Genomic DNA, 16,062 nt, shown 5'->3' on the forward strand with positions numbered 1-16,062 from the left:
CCAAACTTATTCACAAGTATGGTTTAATATTTATGTATTCCAAGCAACGCATTCCTGTAGAACCAGATTAGTCTCAATTTTCAATTCTCAAGCATCAGGGTCTGTGAAAAGATAAACAATGTTGCACCAAGTAGTCTGAAAACCACTTGCAGGATTTCCATCGGAGCTCAAAGGAACCATCAATGGACAATCAATCTTGGGCAGCTTGTAATGGAGTCTCTTGGTGGTACCTCACCTCACCTCACCCTTATCTTAAAAGACAACCTTACATCAATAGTATAAAGCCCAACACTTTTCTCAGCATTAAACTTGAAAATATCTAGTAATGCTAGGGCCACAACAATTTTTACATTCTTAATAACAAATCTTGACATGACAAAATATGATTAGAGCAACATTACTTTCACCTGGATCTATCATTAACATCACTTTTATTAATACTAATCAAAACATGTTACTTCAACAGTTATGAAAATTGTTGTGTTCTACTTATTAGGAACATCACCATGTTTAAGCAACAAAACTTGTTGCCCCTTGAAAACAGGCCCCAAGTTACTTGTATTCTTGTGCCCTTGGTAAAATGGGGACAAGGTCACCATGGCTAAAAATTTCCTTTTTATAGTATCAACTGTATTCTCACTCAACAGTTTATAAAAATTATAATGCCTGGTACAATACTTGTCATAAATATCAACATGATCAGAAGAAATTTCATATTTTAACATCAGGGCGAAAATGTAATGCACAGAGCGACTGACCTGGGGTAGCCCATTACATACGTGCAAGGCTACTTCTCCCCAGTCAAAAGTGCCCTGATGATAGTATCACTCATTCCATCAGCATGTGGGAATAAGTGCCCAGCTCCCGGTAGCTCATGATAGTGAATCCACGGTAGCTGTAGAGCAATGTATCGTTGCAGCATAACAGGCACAATCCAATCTTCATCTCCATGCCACAGGTGGACAGAACCTTCATTGTTTGGAAATGGGTTTTCCAGATCCAGAGGACTGAACTCCCAAGCCCCAAATCCAACAATCATGTCACGATGGAGAGACTCAAATTCTCCTTGCTGTCTTACCTGTGCCTGAGGAAACCACATTTAGAAAACAAGAACATTTAAAGAAATAATGTTTTTTTCCCCTATTAGTAACTCTTTTTTATTTATTTTTTTTTAAAATAGGTAATCAGAGAACTATTATTAATGAAATGAAAAAATAAGGAAGAGTACAAGTTGTTCATGGAAATTGAACCCAAGATCTCACCACTATCACATGCTTATTAGGGATTGGGGGGAGCAGTAGTGGTGAAAGTGCCATTTGACTTTAGAGGCCATCAGCTTAAAAAAATATGTTGATTATTAACAAAATACGGTTTTAAATCCATATCAATCACCCCCCCCCCCAAAAAAAAAAAGTGTGTGCGTGTGTGTGTGTGTGAGAGAGAGAGAGAGCATTACACTTGATAAATGATGCTCTATGGAAGTAGATGTACGAGGAAAAGAAACGCCTCTTAACAAAACAAAAATTTCTTTTAAACTTTTGTAATATAAGATGCTTTAATCAGTTAATTTAACCTTAAATTTGGCTGAGAAAAGGAGCTGAAAGCATAATCTTATCTCAAAACTTTGTTTCTATTAGTGGTGCACCAGAATTTGTCAAGAACATTTTTATGCAAGAGGGATGTTCATTGCATTTTTAAATTCAAAGGTTGTTATTACAATACTCTGCAACTATGGTAGAAATAGAATCAATCACCAATATGCACAACTAAGGATTATTTAGTCAACCCCTACTTCAAGTCAAGTTCCTCACTTTAGGAGGTATAAATAACTCAAATTATTTTTACAGAAAGAAGTGGTGGCATTTCAGTCCTTAATGTCATAATACTTTAACAGTTTATATTTGTTCTAAAAGTGATATTTTAGAGATCCTTCACAGCCATTAGTGTTATTACCAAACAAATGAGGGGAAAAGTAAACAATACAACCATGATTCTCAAGACAAAGAATATCTTATTAAGGATCATAGAGTCCATTAAAAAACACCAAATTTCAGGGGGTTTTAAAGTGGGAGACATAAAGATATGATGCACACAACACAAAAAAGATATTTCCCAATCAAGTTCGTTGTAACACTGTCACTATGTCTTTCTTATGAAATTTTAGCAAAAAGATGAAAGATATCTGTACATTTTTGAACTTGCAACCTATAAGAATATAGGATGAAGATGCATTCTAGATAAAGTTGATAAGAAGTGCATAATATTGAGAAACAATCTTCATTTCCGCAAAATACAAGCCATATATTGATATAATTTACTAAATCAATCACTGTAGCTCCTTGGTTTTTCTCAATGCCTTTCATGGTATTAATTCCGATTGAAATATTCATGAAAATTTCCAGAGAAGTTAGATGCTAACCATATATTTTTCTCTCCCAGAAAACTTCGTCATGAGTTCTTTGTCTTGGGGAGAGAGAATATCCGTACTATGAGCTGCAACGCTAGAAGAGGGGAACCATTTTTGAGTGTTCCACCAGTAGGTAAGCCAGGGAGTGTAGTGAGCAACACGAACTGCCCATTGATCTTGCCACAGCTGCTGGTTGTAGACTTCACCAGATAGGTTTCCAGGAAAACCAGGCCACCAGTAGTTAACCACTGGAGCTAATAGTCCAGCCCCTGCTACCCTGTTAGTGTTACAAGCATCCCAGACATTAGAGAAAAGGCACATAAACTAGCAAATGCAGCTGTTCTGGTTATTCTCTTTTCTAGCATTTATTTATACAGCTATGGCAAATCATACCTGTGAGGAATGTACTTGAGGCAACTCCAAAGCACCTGCCCACCCATTGAGAAACCGATTACATAAAATTTTGATCCTAGTCCCAACTGATCAGCAAGCTCTTCTATATCCAAAGCCATGCTCTTCACTGTTCTCTTTGGATTAGGATCACTCTCCCCATAACCAGGTCTGTCAAAAGACACAACGTAGATCCCTAACTCTTCAACAATTTCCTGAAAGAACCCAGTCCAATGATTTCAATGACACTAAGTCCAAGAATATCATATTTAAAGTCTTGAAATAGGCCCCAAAAAAATATAAATAAAGCAACCAATGGATAAGTACCGGAGAGAGTGTTTTGGCAATGACAGCATCATGTCTGCAAGAATCAAAACCATGGACGAAAACAATTTTATAGTTGGCTTTTTCTTTAGGCACACCATGTTCTTTGTAGGCCAAATGCCTTCCATCACTAAGTTTTATTCTTGCTGCTGTAACAGGGGGGCCATCTGGAGAACCGCATATCTTGGGTGGAGGAGGTTGGGTTGCCTTATAAGCCCATGCCAGAAACCCCACAAAAAACAACAGTACTGTTTTCTTCAACATCCCTGAAATTTTCAAGTTCTAATTAAAATGCAGTGCAATGATTGGATAAAAAATTGAGCAACTTTATGCTAAGTCTTGGAGACAAAAAAATGTTAATCAACTCATTAAATACCATGCAGCAAGAATAAAAACTGTACTAAAAGACATGCATATTTTGCATCATATATATCTAGAACAAATTCTACTTCAAGCGGATTATGAGAAACAAATACAACGTTGACAACTCACATTCACAAAAGAAGTATGGTTGCCTTGACATCAGAGACAGACCCACATTGGGACCAAGGGTTGCCTTGAAACAGGAGGCTAAGAGCTTTCAAGCAAGATTACTCTCTATTCTAAGGTACCTTCTTGCTCTTAGGTATGTCTGTGTACACCCTTCCTTTTTTTTTTTTAATTAATATATTTCATAAAGTTTTTTTCCCTACAAAATTCTGATTGGGATGGTAGTAGATCTGAAGTACAGATTTTTTTTTCTTTTTTCTTTTTTTAATTCCTGATCAAAAAAAAAAAAAAATTGGGTGAATTTTGCCTTAAAAATGGTTAATAAGGATTAAAAGATCAACAACCAACTAACTTTTTTATCGCGAGATTGCATCTGTGCTTGCAGTTCTTTTTTCTACTACAACTACAAGACAAGTATTTATAGTCAAAAAAATTCTCAAAAACTAGGTTTTGCAATAAAAAGGAAAATGATTTTCTAGAGGATTATTTCATCTTGTACATTGAAAGGAAAACTAATGCGAATTTAGATACAATCAATCACATATTATTTTTAGGATTTAAAAGAACACTGAATTCCATTTTAATAAATAATTGATTCAAAATGTATTGAAAAACAATTACTTTGTGCAATATTCTCTTGTTTGTATTTTGTTAATACTGAATCAATACTAATTTTTCATAGTATATTAAGAGTCATCACGTGTGTATTAGTTCAAGTGAAATTTTTGATGTTTTTGGAATTCATTGCAAATTTATATGTCAATTTTCTAATTGCACTAATATACAATTCTTAAGACTATGAAGTTTATCTTAGTCAATAGTTTATTTATATTACTTGTATTTATATATGTGTTTGATCCAGATTGGGCTAGAACTATTCAAGCTCTCCCCTGTGAGTCCTTATCAGATTTGTTAGAGCTATTCAAGTTTGATGATTTAATAAAGATTGTTACTTATCCACAACAACAACAAAAAAAAGTGTTTGATCCAGATAGTTGGGATTTTGGTTACTTATTGAACTAATAAGCTAACCCCATATTTTTTTTATTTCAGATTTTGAGAAATATGAAGCAGATTGGAGTATTAGACTCTTGTTGGGCATATGTGAGGTTTTACACACTTGTGAGGTGAGTGCCTCACACAGTTGGCTATGGGACCTGATACCATTTTTTTTTTTTTTTTCCATCAAGTAGATTTCAGATTCATATTAAGAGCAAATTTCACACACAAAAAAATAAAAAAATAAAAAATAAAAAATAAAAAAACATCTATAAAGTAAAATTCCAATAGAAAAACACACAACTCTTTACTCTTTAACTTTAAATAAATAACAATACTAATAATATAATTCAACAACAAAACCGATTGCCTAAGAATTCCAGTTGATGCAGTCTAATTTCCATTGGTCAAAGACCCAATTTTTTTTTTTTTTTTTTAACATAAATATTCAAGTATAAACTTTTTGTTAATCAGAAATGTTAAAAGAGCGACCCAGATAACATAAAATTGAAGAGCACCCAGATCAAGTAAAGAGAAAAAAGAAGGGACCTGAGGGAAGCTTAAAGGAGGAGTTTTGCTTGGCTCTTCTGGTGTGAGCTCTGGCTGATGCTGCAGATATTTTCCTATTCATTCCCCCCGCCATTTTTGTTCCTCACAGAATGCCTACCCAAATCCAACAACAACAAGAACAGATATGAGTTATGACCCCAAAATTCAACGAAGAAGACAAACTGTCAAACACAACACACAGAGATCTGAGAGTGTCGTGTAAAGTGAATTGAGTATTATAGTCTTAAATTTAATGGGCCAAGTATGTGATGCCGCGTGGGATTGTTCGGATTGGAGGGTTACATATGGTTTTGAATTTTTTTTTTTTGATAACCATCTAGTTTTGAATTTGCTTCTCAAAAAAAAATATATATAGTTTTGAATTTATTATACTTTTTAGGAAAATATTAGGATCAAAAAAAAAAAAAAAAAGTTCACAACTCAAGATATAATGTGTTATGAGTGGTAGAAGCGAAATGGTGGGTCCACGCTTCTATCACTCATAATTTGTTACATAACAAATTATGACAAAAGTTGTGTAAATTTTTTGTGTCCTTAACATTACTCTTTTTTTCTTTTTCTTTTTTGGTTTTTTATTTTTTGGTGCTAAAATTAAAAAAATATTGTTTGGGGTTTGGGTTAATTACAAACACGTGTTTAAACACATGTTTTCAGTTTTTAAACAACATTATACGTATTTTCACACACTTTTTCACTCACACGTATTTCCAAAAAATACAAACAACATTGTTTGAACAACATTACCAAACAACCCCTAATCTCCTATAATTTTGAAAAATAGACCACCAAGGAGTATGAATTGTCCAAGTTGGATTCGAGACAAGTTTGAGTTATTTTACTATCCTTATTGTGTTGGTTTTAACATTAATAAAGTAATGATGAAACAAAAAAGGGAGAGACAATCATGAGAATATTAAGAGAAAGATAAAACAATGGCATACATTAGTAAAACCCAATTATAAATAGGATTTGTGCAAGAATATTAAACACATATACACACACACACTCTCTCAAGGCAGTTAAGCATGGCAAGATAGGGTAGTGTGAGCAAAGTCTATCCCTAGCCTGCTCACTTTTTCAAGGTGGGGAAAAACTTGCAGTGGAAAAAATAGGGTAGGTGGAAAATTTTTGCCATCAATAAATCAGATTGCATACTTTATTCTATCAAGTGTAGACATAAATTTAGTTTGGTCAAATAATATTAATAGTAGTCAATATTGTGCGTGTGTGTAAGTATTAATAAATTTTTGTGTGACAGAATGATAGTTAAGGCTGTCCATGGGTCAAAGTTTATGTCCAATCCGGACTTGACCTGATCACTTTGAGTCCCTAAAAACTGCACCCACCGTCAATTTGGAAGAAGAGTCTGTTCGGGCAAGTTGAGTCTCTTCGGATATCAATTGGTTGTCGGTCGAAGTCAGGGAAGAGTAGATCTGGCCCAAACTCGCTAGATCTAGCTTGACCTTGTTGGATTTTTCAAGATCTCGAAGATATTTGACTAAAGAATGCCTCATACTAGCAAAGAAAGGCAAGAACAGGTGGAGAACGGTGACTTCAATGGGTGGAGATTAGCCAGGTTGATTGGAATCAGGTTATCATGCAACAATCGCCAACCGACCAGTAGGTATTGGTTTATAAAGGACGGAGACTCGCTGTTAACCATCATAGGTGTCAAGTTAGCCGATTTTCAAGTCGAATTAGTTGGTTTGGGTGAGTAGGTCGGTTTCACGAGTTAGTTGGACACCCTTAATGATAGTAATAGATTGGTCAAGACTATATGTATAATAATTAATTTTCTAATACTAAAGTAAGTAATAATTCATAAATATATTAAATAAAATTTTATCAAATTTGATGCATGTGTGTGTGTGTATATATACATATATATTTAATAGATGCCTTTTGAAGAGAATTTATCTTTTTTTTTTTATATAACTTTAATGAGTAAACAAATGTTGTCTATTTTGATATTATATGTATAAAAAATATCAAATAAAAATATTTTTTTTTATATATAAAAAAAACACCTTAGTATCTCCAATCAAAGTTATGTTTGGTTGGTTTCTCAAAAATGAAAAAGAAAAAGGAAAGTTGTGCTTGGTTGCCTAAGCTATCTAGAAGTCAAGAGTACTCTTTTTGGAATAGACTTGAGACCTATAGTTTTTTTTTCTACTCTTTTCTATCTCTTTAATTGCTTATTGGAAGATAGTAATTCTTAGGTACTCTCGGAGTATGAAGAATAGCGCTCCTTCCTCTCACATTCATGATGAGGTTCACTCATTAAATTTATGGTAGGGTCTACCATAAATGTGAGAAGAGAGAATACCATTTCACTATACTCCGAGTGCACTTAAAAATTTTCTATTTGAAGAAAAAGAAAAGAGATTAAATTATATAAGGAATTGGTGTCAATCCGTTGGTTTACGCCCTCCAATAAAGACATGTCAAATCATCATATTGCTAAAACATAAATACATTTGATTACACATAATAACATTTCAATAAATAACACATTTTAGGTTTTAAGTAAAAGGCTAATGTGGTGTTATTAGGTTTGGTATAATGTATTGAGTTTTAAGTAAAAAAAAAATTGATGTGACGACCTCTTATTGGATGGTAAAAAACATGAATTTTATACTATATCCTTACCAAATTTGGACTCAAAAGAAAATCTTATAGAATCCCTTGTGAACTTTGTCCTATGTTGCTAAGGATGAAGTTGGATATTGGTTCACAAGTGCCTAAATTACCTTAATAGTTAGAGTGCTCCTTTTAGGGTGAACTTGAGACTTATACCTATAAAGTCATTACCTATTATTTTTTGCTTTTGAATGGAATTTGTGATGTGTCTTTTTGTTAGTGTTGAGGGGAAAATTTTTGATGTTCCCAAATAAAATATAGGGTAGCTAAGCCGAAACTCGACAATGGGCCCTTGAAATAAAGCCCAAAGACTTTCGGTGTCATGTAAGCCCGCCCAAGCAAAAGATGGAGGTTGCACCCTAACAAGAAGACAACAATAAAGCATAATAAACACGAAACTGTTGTTAGTTTGTTATATTATTAGTCGTTTTATAGCATTATAGTTCAAATTAGTCATCTTGTGGTACAGTATTATCTCCAACAGTAGGGTAATTTCACATTAATAAGTGTGTTTACATGGTAAAAATCATATGTTTTCCTTATTATTATTAAGTCAACATAAGGAAAAACTTCCATAGTTTCCAAAACATTATGGCCTTCATCATAACAATATTAAACAAGGATTAAAAGCTTTATAGTTACAAATACAAGAAGAAAAATAGGATGGAATGAAGGGAGAGAGAGATCCCAGCTCAGTGTAGCAAGTATTAAACTAAGATTTTGATGAGTATGTGTGCATAAGGAATGAATGAGGTAATGTGGGCTGTTCTGAGTGAGCATGATGGGATTAACACTGAGGTTAAGGCTTTAGTGAGTAATGGGTTAAAGGAGAATGAGTGGTGAGCTTAAGGAGAGCTAAACCACAAGTAAAATGGCAAATAAATCCAAAGTTTCAGAGAGTGTAGCTGTGTGTTTGTGGGCTGAGATGCTTATGCTTTTATAATGGAGCTTAGAGAAGCATTAATTAACAAGCATCCAAAAAAACATAGGTCTGATTTAGGGGAGATAGTCAACTGAATTAATAGCCTGGATTTGGCCTAAAAATGGGAGATTTGCTTTTGGGGCTATTTTGCTTCTTTGGGCAAGGTAGTATTTGGAGTAATCTTGCATTAAATGCTAAGATTGTTGAGATTGTGTTTAGCCAATGGGATTAAGGCAAGTATTAAGGAAGAATCCTAGTACTGCAACTGAGATTTAGACCCTAGGAAATAGGACTTAACACCTCAAGTCAGGTGTTAAAGTTTAAGCCCACTTCAGAGGGTTCCGCTGGAGATCCCTTTATGCCCTCCAAACCACATGTTTCCAAATTTTTCCCTTTAGGATTCATGGGCTTGGCACATGAATCATGTCTTGAATGTTTTTGACATTTATAGCATCAATTTGTTGAGGTTTAGACAATTTGGTTTCAGCTCCCCTTCTGCTGGAGGTACAGTCTTGAGGAAGATGATGGAGTTCCATCATCCTTTAAACTTCAGCTGATGTGACAGCTCTCTGGCATTGTCCACATTAGGTAGAGGGTGGCAGAAAACTGATGGGACAACCCCTAGTTCATCCTCAAAGGCTTGGTTCTCTTGTAGAGGTCTCTAGTTGTACTTTGGTTAGGGATGAACAAAGGCTAGTTGCCCACTTTCAAGCCTCTTGCTGGGACCTTTTTGGGCTAGAACTTTGCTTCATTTTAGCACCTTTAGTTGGGCCACATGGCCCTTTCTTTGCTTGGGCTTGCTCCATTCTCCACGAGATTCTTGGGTCTACAAAATGGACATTAAAGACATGCTTTGCCATGTGTTTTTTACTCCTCATGAGCTTTAGTTGTTAGTAAAAATAAAATGAATCTATGAGCTTTAATAAATATTTATGATAGATTTTGAGTATTAATTCCCATGGGCTTTAAATAACTTCTCATAATTTTCACTATGGATTATTTTGTAAATGATATTTTCTTTGGAGCTTTTTTAAATAATGACCTCCAATATTTTTCTTGAGAATAATATTTACCATGAGTTTTAAATAAATATGGTAACAACCATTATAATGGAATAATGTGATGTTCTCATGAGTTTCTCTATAGATAATCATAATGGGCATGTAGGATGAATAATTACCATGAGTTTTGGTAATAATTGTTATGAATGTTGTGATGTAAGATGGATAGTGAACATGAGTTTATAATATGAAATAAATAAATGTCATAGGTCTAATAATCATATCTTTCCATGGACTTTTATAAGATGATCGTCATGGGTTTTAAGAGTAGATAATTCATAAATTCCATGAGCTTGTAATATTATGGTAATAAGTTTAAGGATCTAAAGTATTGTTCATTATTGAACTTTTAAGTGAAATAATTATGATATAGTATTTTACCAAGCATTGATAACCTTGGACTTTCAATAAATAGTGTCAAGTAGTTAGCTTGGGCTTTTAATAGTGTCAACGTAAGTTGGAGTTTTAATTTTACTAATGAGAATTGGGCTTTGATATTGCCAATGATAGTTGAGTTTTAAATATTGCCAGCAAAACTGGGTTTTGATATTGCCAATGAGAATTGGACTTTGATGTTGACAATGAAAATTGGATTTTAAATATTGTCAGCAAGAATTGAGTTTTGATATTGCCAATGAGAATTGGGTTTTGATATTGTTAATGTGAATTGAGTTTTGGATAAATAAATTGACATGGGTTTAAACCATGGGCTTTGATTATGGATTTGAATTACATTGATAAAATTATTTTGCCATAGATTTGAATTATGGGCTTTTCAAATATTGTCAAGTTTAAGTATTCTTAGGTTTTAAATAGAATATGATGTTTGTATTGGGTTCATAGGACCGGTTTTGGATTTAGCTAAATAATGATAATAAAATTGGATAAAATATGAATTCTTGGGCTTTTTGTAATAATCTATATCATAACCCAATTTAAGCGATGAGATATGAAATATTTGTTATTAACATAATAGTAGAGTAAAAAAATATTTGGGAAAACCCAATAACTTATTAGTGGTATTTGAAAATAAATAGGTGGTACTCAAATAAAATTATATGTTAAAAAAAAGTACCCTATCAGTTAGCTAGAATCTCATTTCCTCTCCCTTATGTATGAGTTTGTTTTTATAAAATAAAAAAAAATAAAAAAAAAGAATTGTCATTATGTCTAATAGACCTTTAATGCTGAACCCTTTTTTCTTTTTTTTTTAAATTCCACGTAATGCAATGGGATGGGATACGTTTTCACCTACCAAATGGGATGAGTGGTTGAACGGCTTCATTAGTTCATTTCGTTTGGATGTGAAATGTTTCAAAAAGTCTATCGTCCTTCGTAAGTACTACGTATGTAATTCTTGCCTGCATGTCTTAATCCAAAAGGTTGTAGGAAAAATAAATAAATAAATAAAAAATAACAAAGAAAAGAAAAGAGAGTGATGCTAGGTATAATATAACAAATTTTACCACACAAATCTTATAAACTAATGTATTACTAATTGTATTAAAATAATTTAGGTATTCGTTATTTCGTTTATTATGTTTTCAAAAACCACCAACTTCGCTTATTGTATACCAATTTGTAAGACTTTAGTAACTATACCCAATAAAAAGAGATATTGAATTTTATTTTACAAATGATGAAAAATATCATATGAATGTCTTATTATTATAAATCTCATGTTCGTGTTCAAATAATAGTCTAATAAATAATGACATCATCCTTTATTGTATCCCATATTTATAATTCAAATCCCATCTCTCATTCCATCACTATTTATCTATCAAAAAATAAAAATAAAAAAACATAAATTTCACTTCAAATCCAAAGCATCCACAATTTTTTACTTTTTATGAATTAGGGTTTCTTGAAATTTTTAAGGTAAGTTGACTATGGAGTTCTTAAAATTCTTTATACAAATATGGAAATGCACCTATTATTTTTTATATTAATTTAAATTAATTATGAAATTACAAACTCAATCAATTCATTTTAAGTAATATTACATACACAAACTATTTTACAACATTTTTACATAATGCTGATGTGACTTTAGTAATTTTCAAATAATTATTGGTAAACATAAATGTGATGTTAATAATGGACTCATATTAAAATTAATAAGAATTTGTCACGTCAATAGTTTGTAAAAATGCTATAACATAGTTTGTAAATATAGCATTACTCATTCATTTTATAATAAATAAAATGAGATCTTAAAACTTCATAAATACAACTCTAGAGGATCATAATCTCTCACTACTCAGTGCTCTTATAACAAAATTTTTATATTTGTGTGAAGGTCAACCATTTACTTTTTAACAATTGTCTTTTTTAGAATATTGAATATTCCCATAAACGGGCCCGCCCATATCACAAAAAATATCTATAGTTTTTTAACCCAACAACACAGATATCTTAAGAATTTGATCTTTATAATGGATTCTTTATTGATTTTGTTTTTGACAATAATCGATGTTTGTGTTTATAGAGAGTTACGTCACCAACCTAAATACGCAGCAATATAATACGCAAAATCAATCAGTACAAAAATGAAATACGGGCGCGTGTTACTAAGCCTTTCGAATTCGATCTGTTTGGGTCCGCTTATTTTGTTGAAATTGAAAATTTTTTACTAAAAATATTGTAAATAAAGGTAAAAGTTAGCCGAAATAAAACCGTGTGACTTATAAATAATACCAAAAAGTACAGTGAGACCCATAAATAATAACAAAAATAAACTAAATAGTAAAATAAGTTAAATAGTCACACTTAATTTATCAGAACTTTTTTTTTCCCTTTTTTTGACAATAACTTTTAGCAGATTTGTTTTTTAGTTCAGATTGTGATCTTATTCATTTTAGGTTTCAATTAAAATCTGCACTTTGAGTGTATTAAAGTTCGTATTAATACATGTAGAGATGGCTTCCCAAAAAAAAAAGTGTTCAGATAACAGCATCAATTTTATCTATCAAACAAATAGATTTTGTTTTATTATCAACTTTTAATTATTTATTTTTTTGGGTCAGAATATTGATTAGTTTTTATTTGCAGGCAGGGCTAATATTTTGAGTTTAATCTAGAAGGGCTAATATTTTGAGTTTTGAGTGGTGAAAAACAAAACTAAAAAATCTTGCCAAAGAATGACATTTCTTTTGTGGGTTCCACGTGTTTTGGATGATTGATGATGAAAACTGAATTATATAACTCAGTTTGCACCCAATCCAACACCCTCTAAAAGTCTCTTTTATTGAAGCACTTGCATTCTCATTATACTCAGCATATTTGGCTTTAAGTATGAGTTGCTATGTTGCCTTCTCTTCCAACATGAACTACTTTTCCTATGTTTGAAAACGTTGAGTCTGAATTCGTTTGGTTTAATAGCCTGAATGATCTTGATGGAGGTGACCATATACTCATCGTATGTAGGATCTTAATTCAAGTTGGTTCAGTCAGAACCCAGCCCAATCCCACCAAAAACATAAGTGCTCAAACATGTGGCAAGCAACTTCAAATCTTGACAACATAAAAGTAGGGAAAGTAACAATTGTTCCTCCAAGCTTCTCATGTGAGATTTGATCGTTATGCCAGCTCTATAAAATTAATTTGATGGCTAAAAATAAGATAACGAATGCTAAAAAATAGTTTATTAAACTAGTTACAAACTCATGCGATGAGCGGAAAAAATTGATGATTTGCTTTTCTTTTCTTTTTTGTTAAGTGAAAAATAAAATAGTATATGAGACTTATAAGTATTAGTCTCAAACCCTTCATAAAATGATGTAATTATTTTATAACAATGTATAATTGATACAATATATTAGTTTTTCTATACTAAGCTATCTATATTTGTTATTTGAAAATATTTTAAATTTTGTATTTTTTTTTTTAAGGAAACATAATACATTTTACATTCAATTATTACATAGGGTGAGATATTTTGTAAATAAGATAATTTGTGGTTGAAATTTGTTTCTATTACTCCTTACAAAGGGACACTTAGTAGTGTTTAGTACAAGGGAATCCATATTACCTTCGACATCTAAATTTCTTGGAATGTGATGTCTTGCAATCTGAATGCCTTAGAATGTAACTATTCTTATGTTTGGTTTATTCATAAGAATCTTAAAAGGAATTATTTATTTTTCTTATACTATCCTTAGATTTATAAATACAATATCAATTTTTTTTTAATATTCCTCTAAATAAATAATAACAAACAAAATATAAACTATAAATTATAACAGATTCATTAAAATTATTGTCTAACATTTCAAAATGACATGTGTGCGCACCAAAAATGAGACTATTGGGCTGGGCCTCACTTCGGCTCACAATCTATTTATAAAGTGGGCTTGGATTTCCTATGTTGGGTTGTTCTCGGCACAGAGACTCACCTAAACTATCTCTCTTTATCTCTTAGTTACTCACCTCCCTCCATTCTCTCCCCTTTTCCTCCTCTAGCTTCTCATATTTATAGCCAAGCGTTAATGAAGTGATTATAATTGCTTTCAAAGTTAGTGCATTAGGAGGTCCAATATTATTAATCGTAAGTGGGTGTTTAGGTGGGAGTAGGGTGTGGTGAGAGTGGCATTGGAATTGGTTTCCACTCCAGTAGATACGCTCAACAGTGATATTCCCCAGGGCATTGTCGGGCATACAAGAGATGGTGTATCCGAACGCTGTTCTTATTGCTCGGGAATGGCTCGCCGAGCAAAGACCAAGTGGCAAAACAAGGTGCGTGCCAATGTAGACTGTCTACTCTTCAGGCTTTTGGGCAATGCGAAGCTTGGGCCCATGGCTATTGTAGGTTCGGGCTGGGGCCATGGGCTGCACTGCTGAGTCAAAACCCAAGGCCCAAATGGGTCTAGGTACCACAGTGCCGTTACAACATGTATAATATAAAAATAACTATTTAAATTCTTGTTCTTTATGGAAATCACAACATCATGTTTTGTAAATAAAAATAAATATTTTATTTTATTTTAGTAAATAACCAATCCCAGATATAAATATTTTATTTTATTTTAGCATTTATGTTGCTGTGACAGGAAGAGATAAAAATAAGGGAATAGATATTGATGATTTGTTTTAAGTTTTATCTCCATTTTTTTTATAAGTATGTTTTATCACCGTTGGTTAAATGATGAATGAAAAATGGTAAAATTGCCAATTTATAACAAATGTAATTTTTTTTTAAAAAAAATTGGGAATCTAGATACCCACTATTTCAAAGGGAATCTACATTCCTAAAAAAATGAGGTTAAGTGAGAATCCAGATACCCTTGGTATCTGATTCCCCTGTGTAATTTGCAACCAAACATAAAAATCTTTTAACATTTTCAGGAATCCTAAAACATTATCTGTACCAAATGCAACCTTTAGAGACCCCTATTTTTCCTTGAAACAGTTACCATGCAGATGAAACACAAGTTTCATGAAATCAAAGTTCTAACTTTTGAAAAAAATAAAACTATAATCAGGGGCGGCTTGATGTATTTGGGAGCCTAAGGTGAAAACTAACATTGAGGCCTTATATATATATATATATATATATATAAGACTTAAAAAAAATTAAATATTACTTAAAATCTATTATCTTGTTTTATATGCAAATATTTACTAATTAACATGAATTACGTAAAAAAAAATTTAGAAAGTCTATAAACACAAAAAATTTGACAAAACTTTTCACACCTATTGATTGGTAGATTAATAGTGGTTAGTAAAAGAATGATGTTAGTGGTGGACCTAAGTGATAACTAGTAAAAGTTTGTCAACTCAACTATTGTGAAAAATGTTGTGAACTTTTTTTTTTTTTAGAAGTGTTACATTCACAAAAATTTTCACAATAAATCCTATGTGTTAAATTGTTACTGATTCTAATTTGAACCTACTACTAGATTATTTTTTTGCCATCAATAATGCTCTGTAACAACTTGCTACTTAGGATTTTTTGTAAATGTTGTGGACGTAGCATTTTTCTCTCTCTTTTTTTTCTTGTCTTTCATTTGATAAAAAAAAAATTTATTTGTTAGCTAACATTTGGGCTTAATTAATTAAAAAAATAACCCTATTGGTTAAAATTTGGAGGTCTGTTTTCTAGAAGCCTTAGGCGACCGCATCAACTATAGGGCCGGTACTAATTATAATTGTGTGTGTGACCATAAAATTTCCCATTTGCCCTTAATTATTAGAACCCCAATGAAGTGGTTTTTTTTTTTTTAATTTTTTTTTTTTTTGTAGATAATTGTAAGGAC

The 16,062-nt window shown here is 32.1% G+C and overlaps 1 protein-coding gene across 1 annotated transcript; it reads right to left on the minus strand.

The window, feature by feature from the left end:
- Positions 1-414: 414 nt before the first annotated feature.
- On the minus strand, positions 415-5,486 carry LOC115952486. The gene is made up of 5 exons (XM_031069667.1): positions 5,159-5,486; positions 3,125-3,387; positions 2,801-3,012; positions 2,420-2,684; positions 415-1,084 (listed from the first exon to the last, which is right to left on the minus strand). The coding sequence occupies exons 1-5, from the start codon at positions 5,250-5,252 to the stop codon at positions 788-790; spliced, it is 1,131 nt and encodes a 376-aa protein (XP_030925527.1). The 5' UTR covers positions 5,253-5,486; the 3' UTR covers positions 415-787.
- Between the last annotated feature and the right edge of the window lie 10,576 nt (positions 5,487-16,062).

The sequence above is a fragment of the Quercus lobata genome, chromosome 7, assembly GCF_001633185.2.
Source record: "Quercus lobata isolate SW786 chromosome 7, ValleyOak3.0 Primary Assembly, whole genome shotgun sequence".
Classification (NCBI taxonomy): domain Eukaryota; kingdom Viridiplantae; phylum Streptophyta; class Magnoliopsida; order Fagales; family Fagaceae; genus Quercus; species Quercus lobata.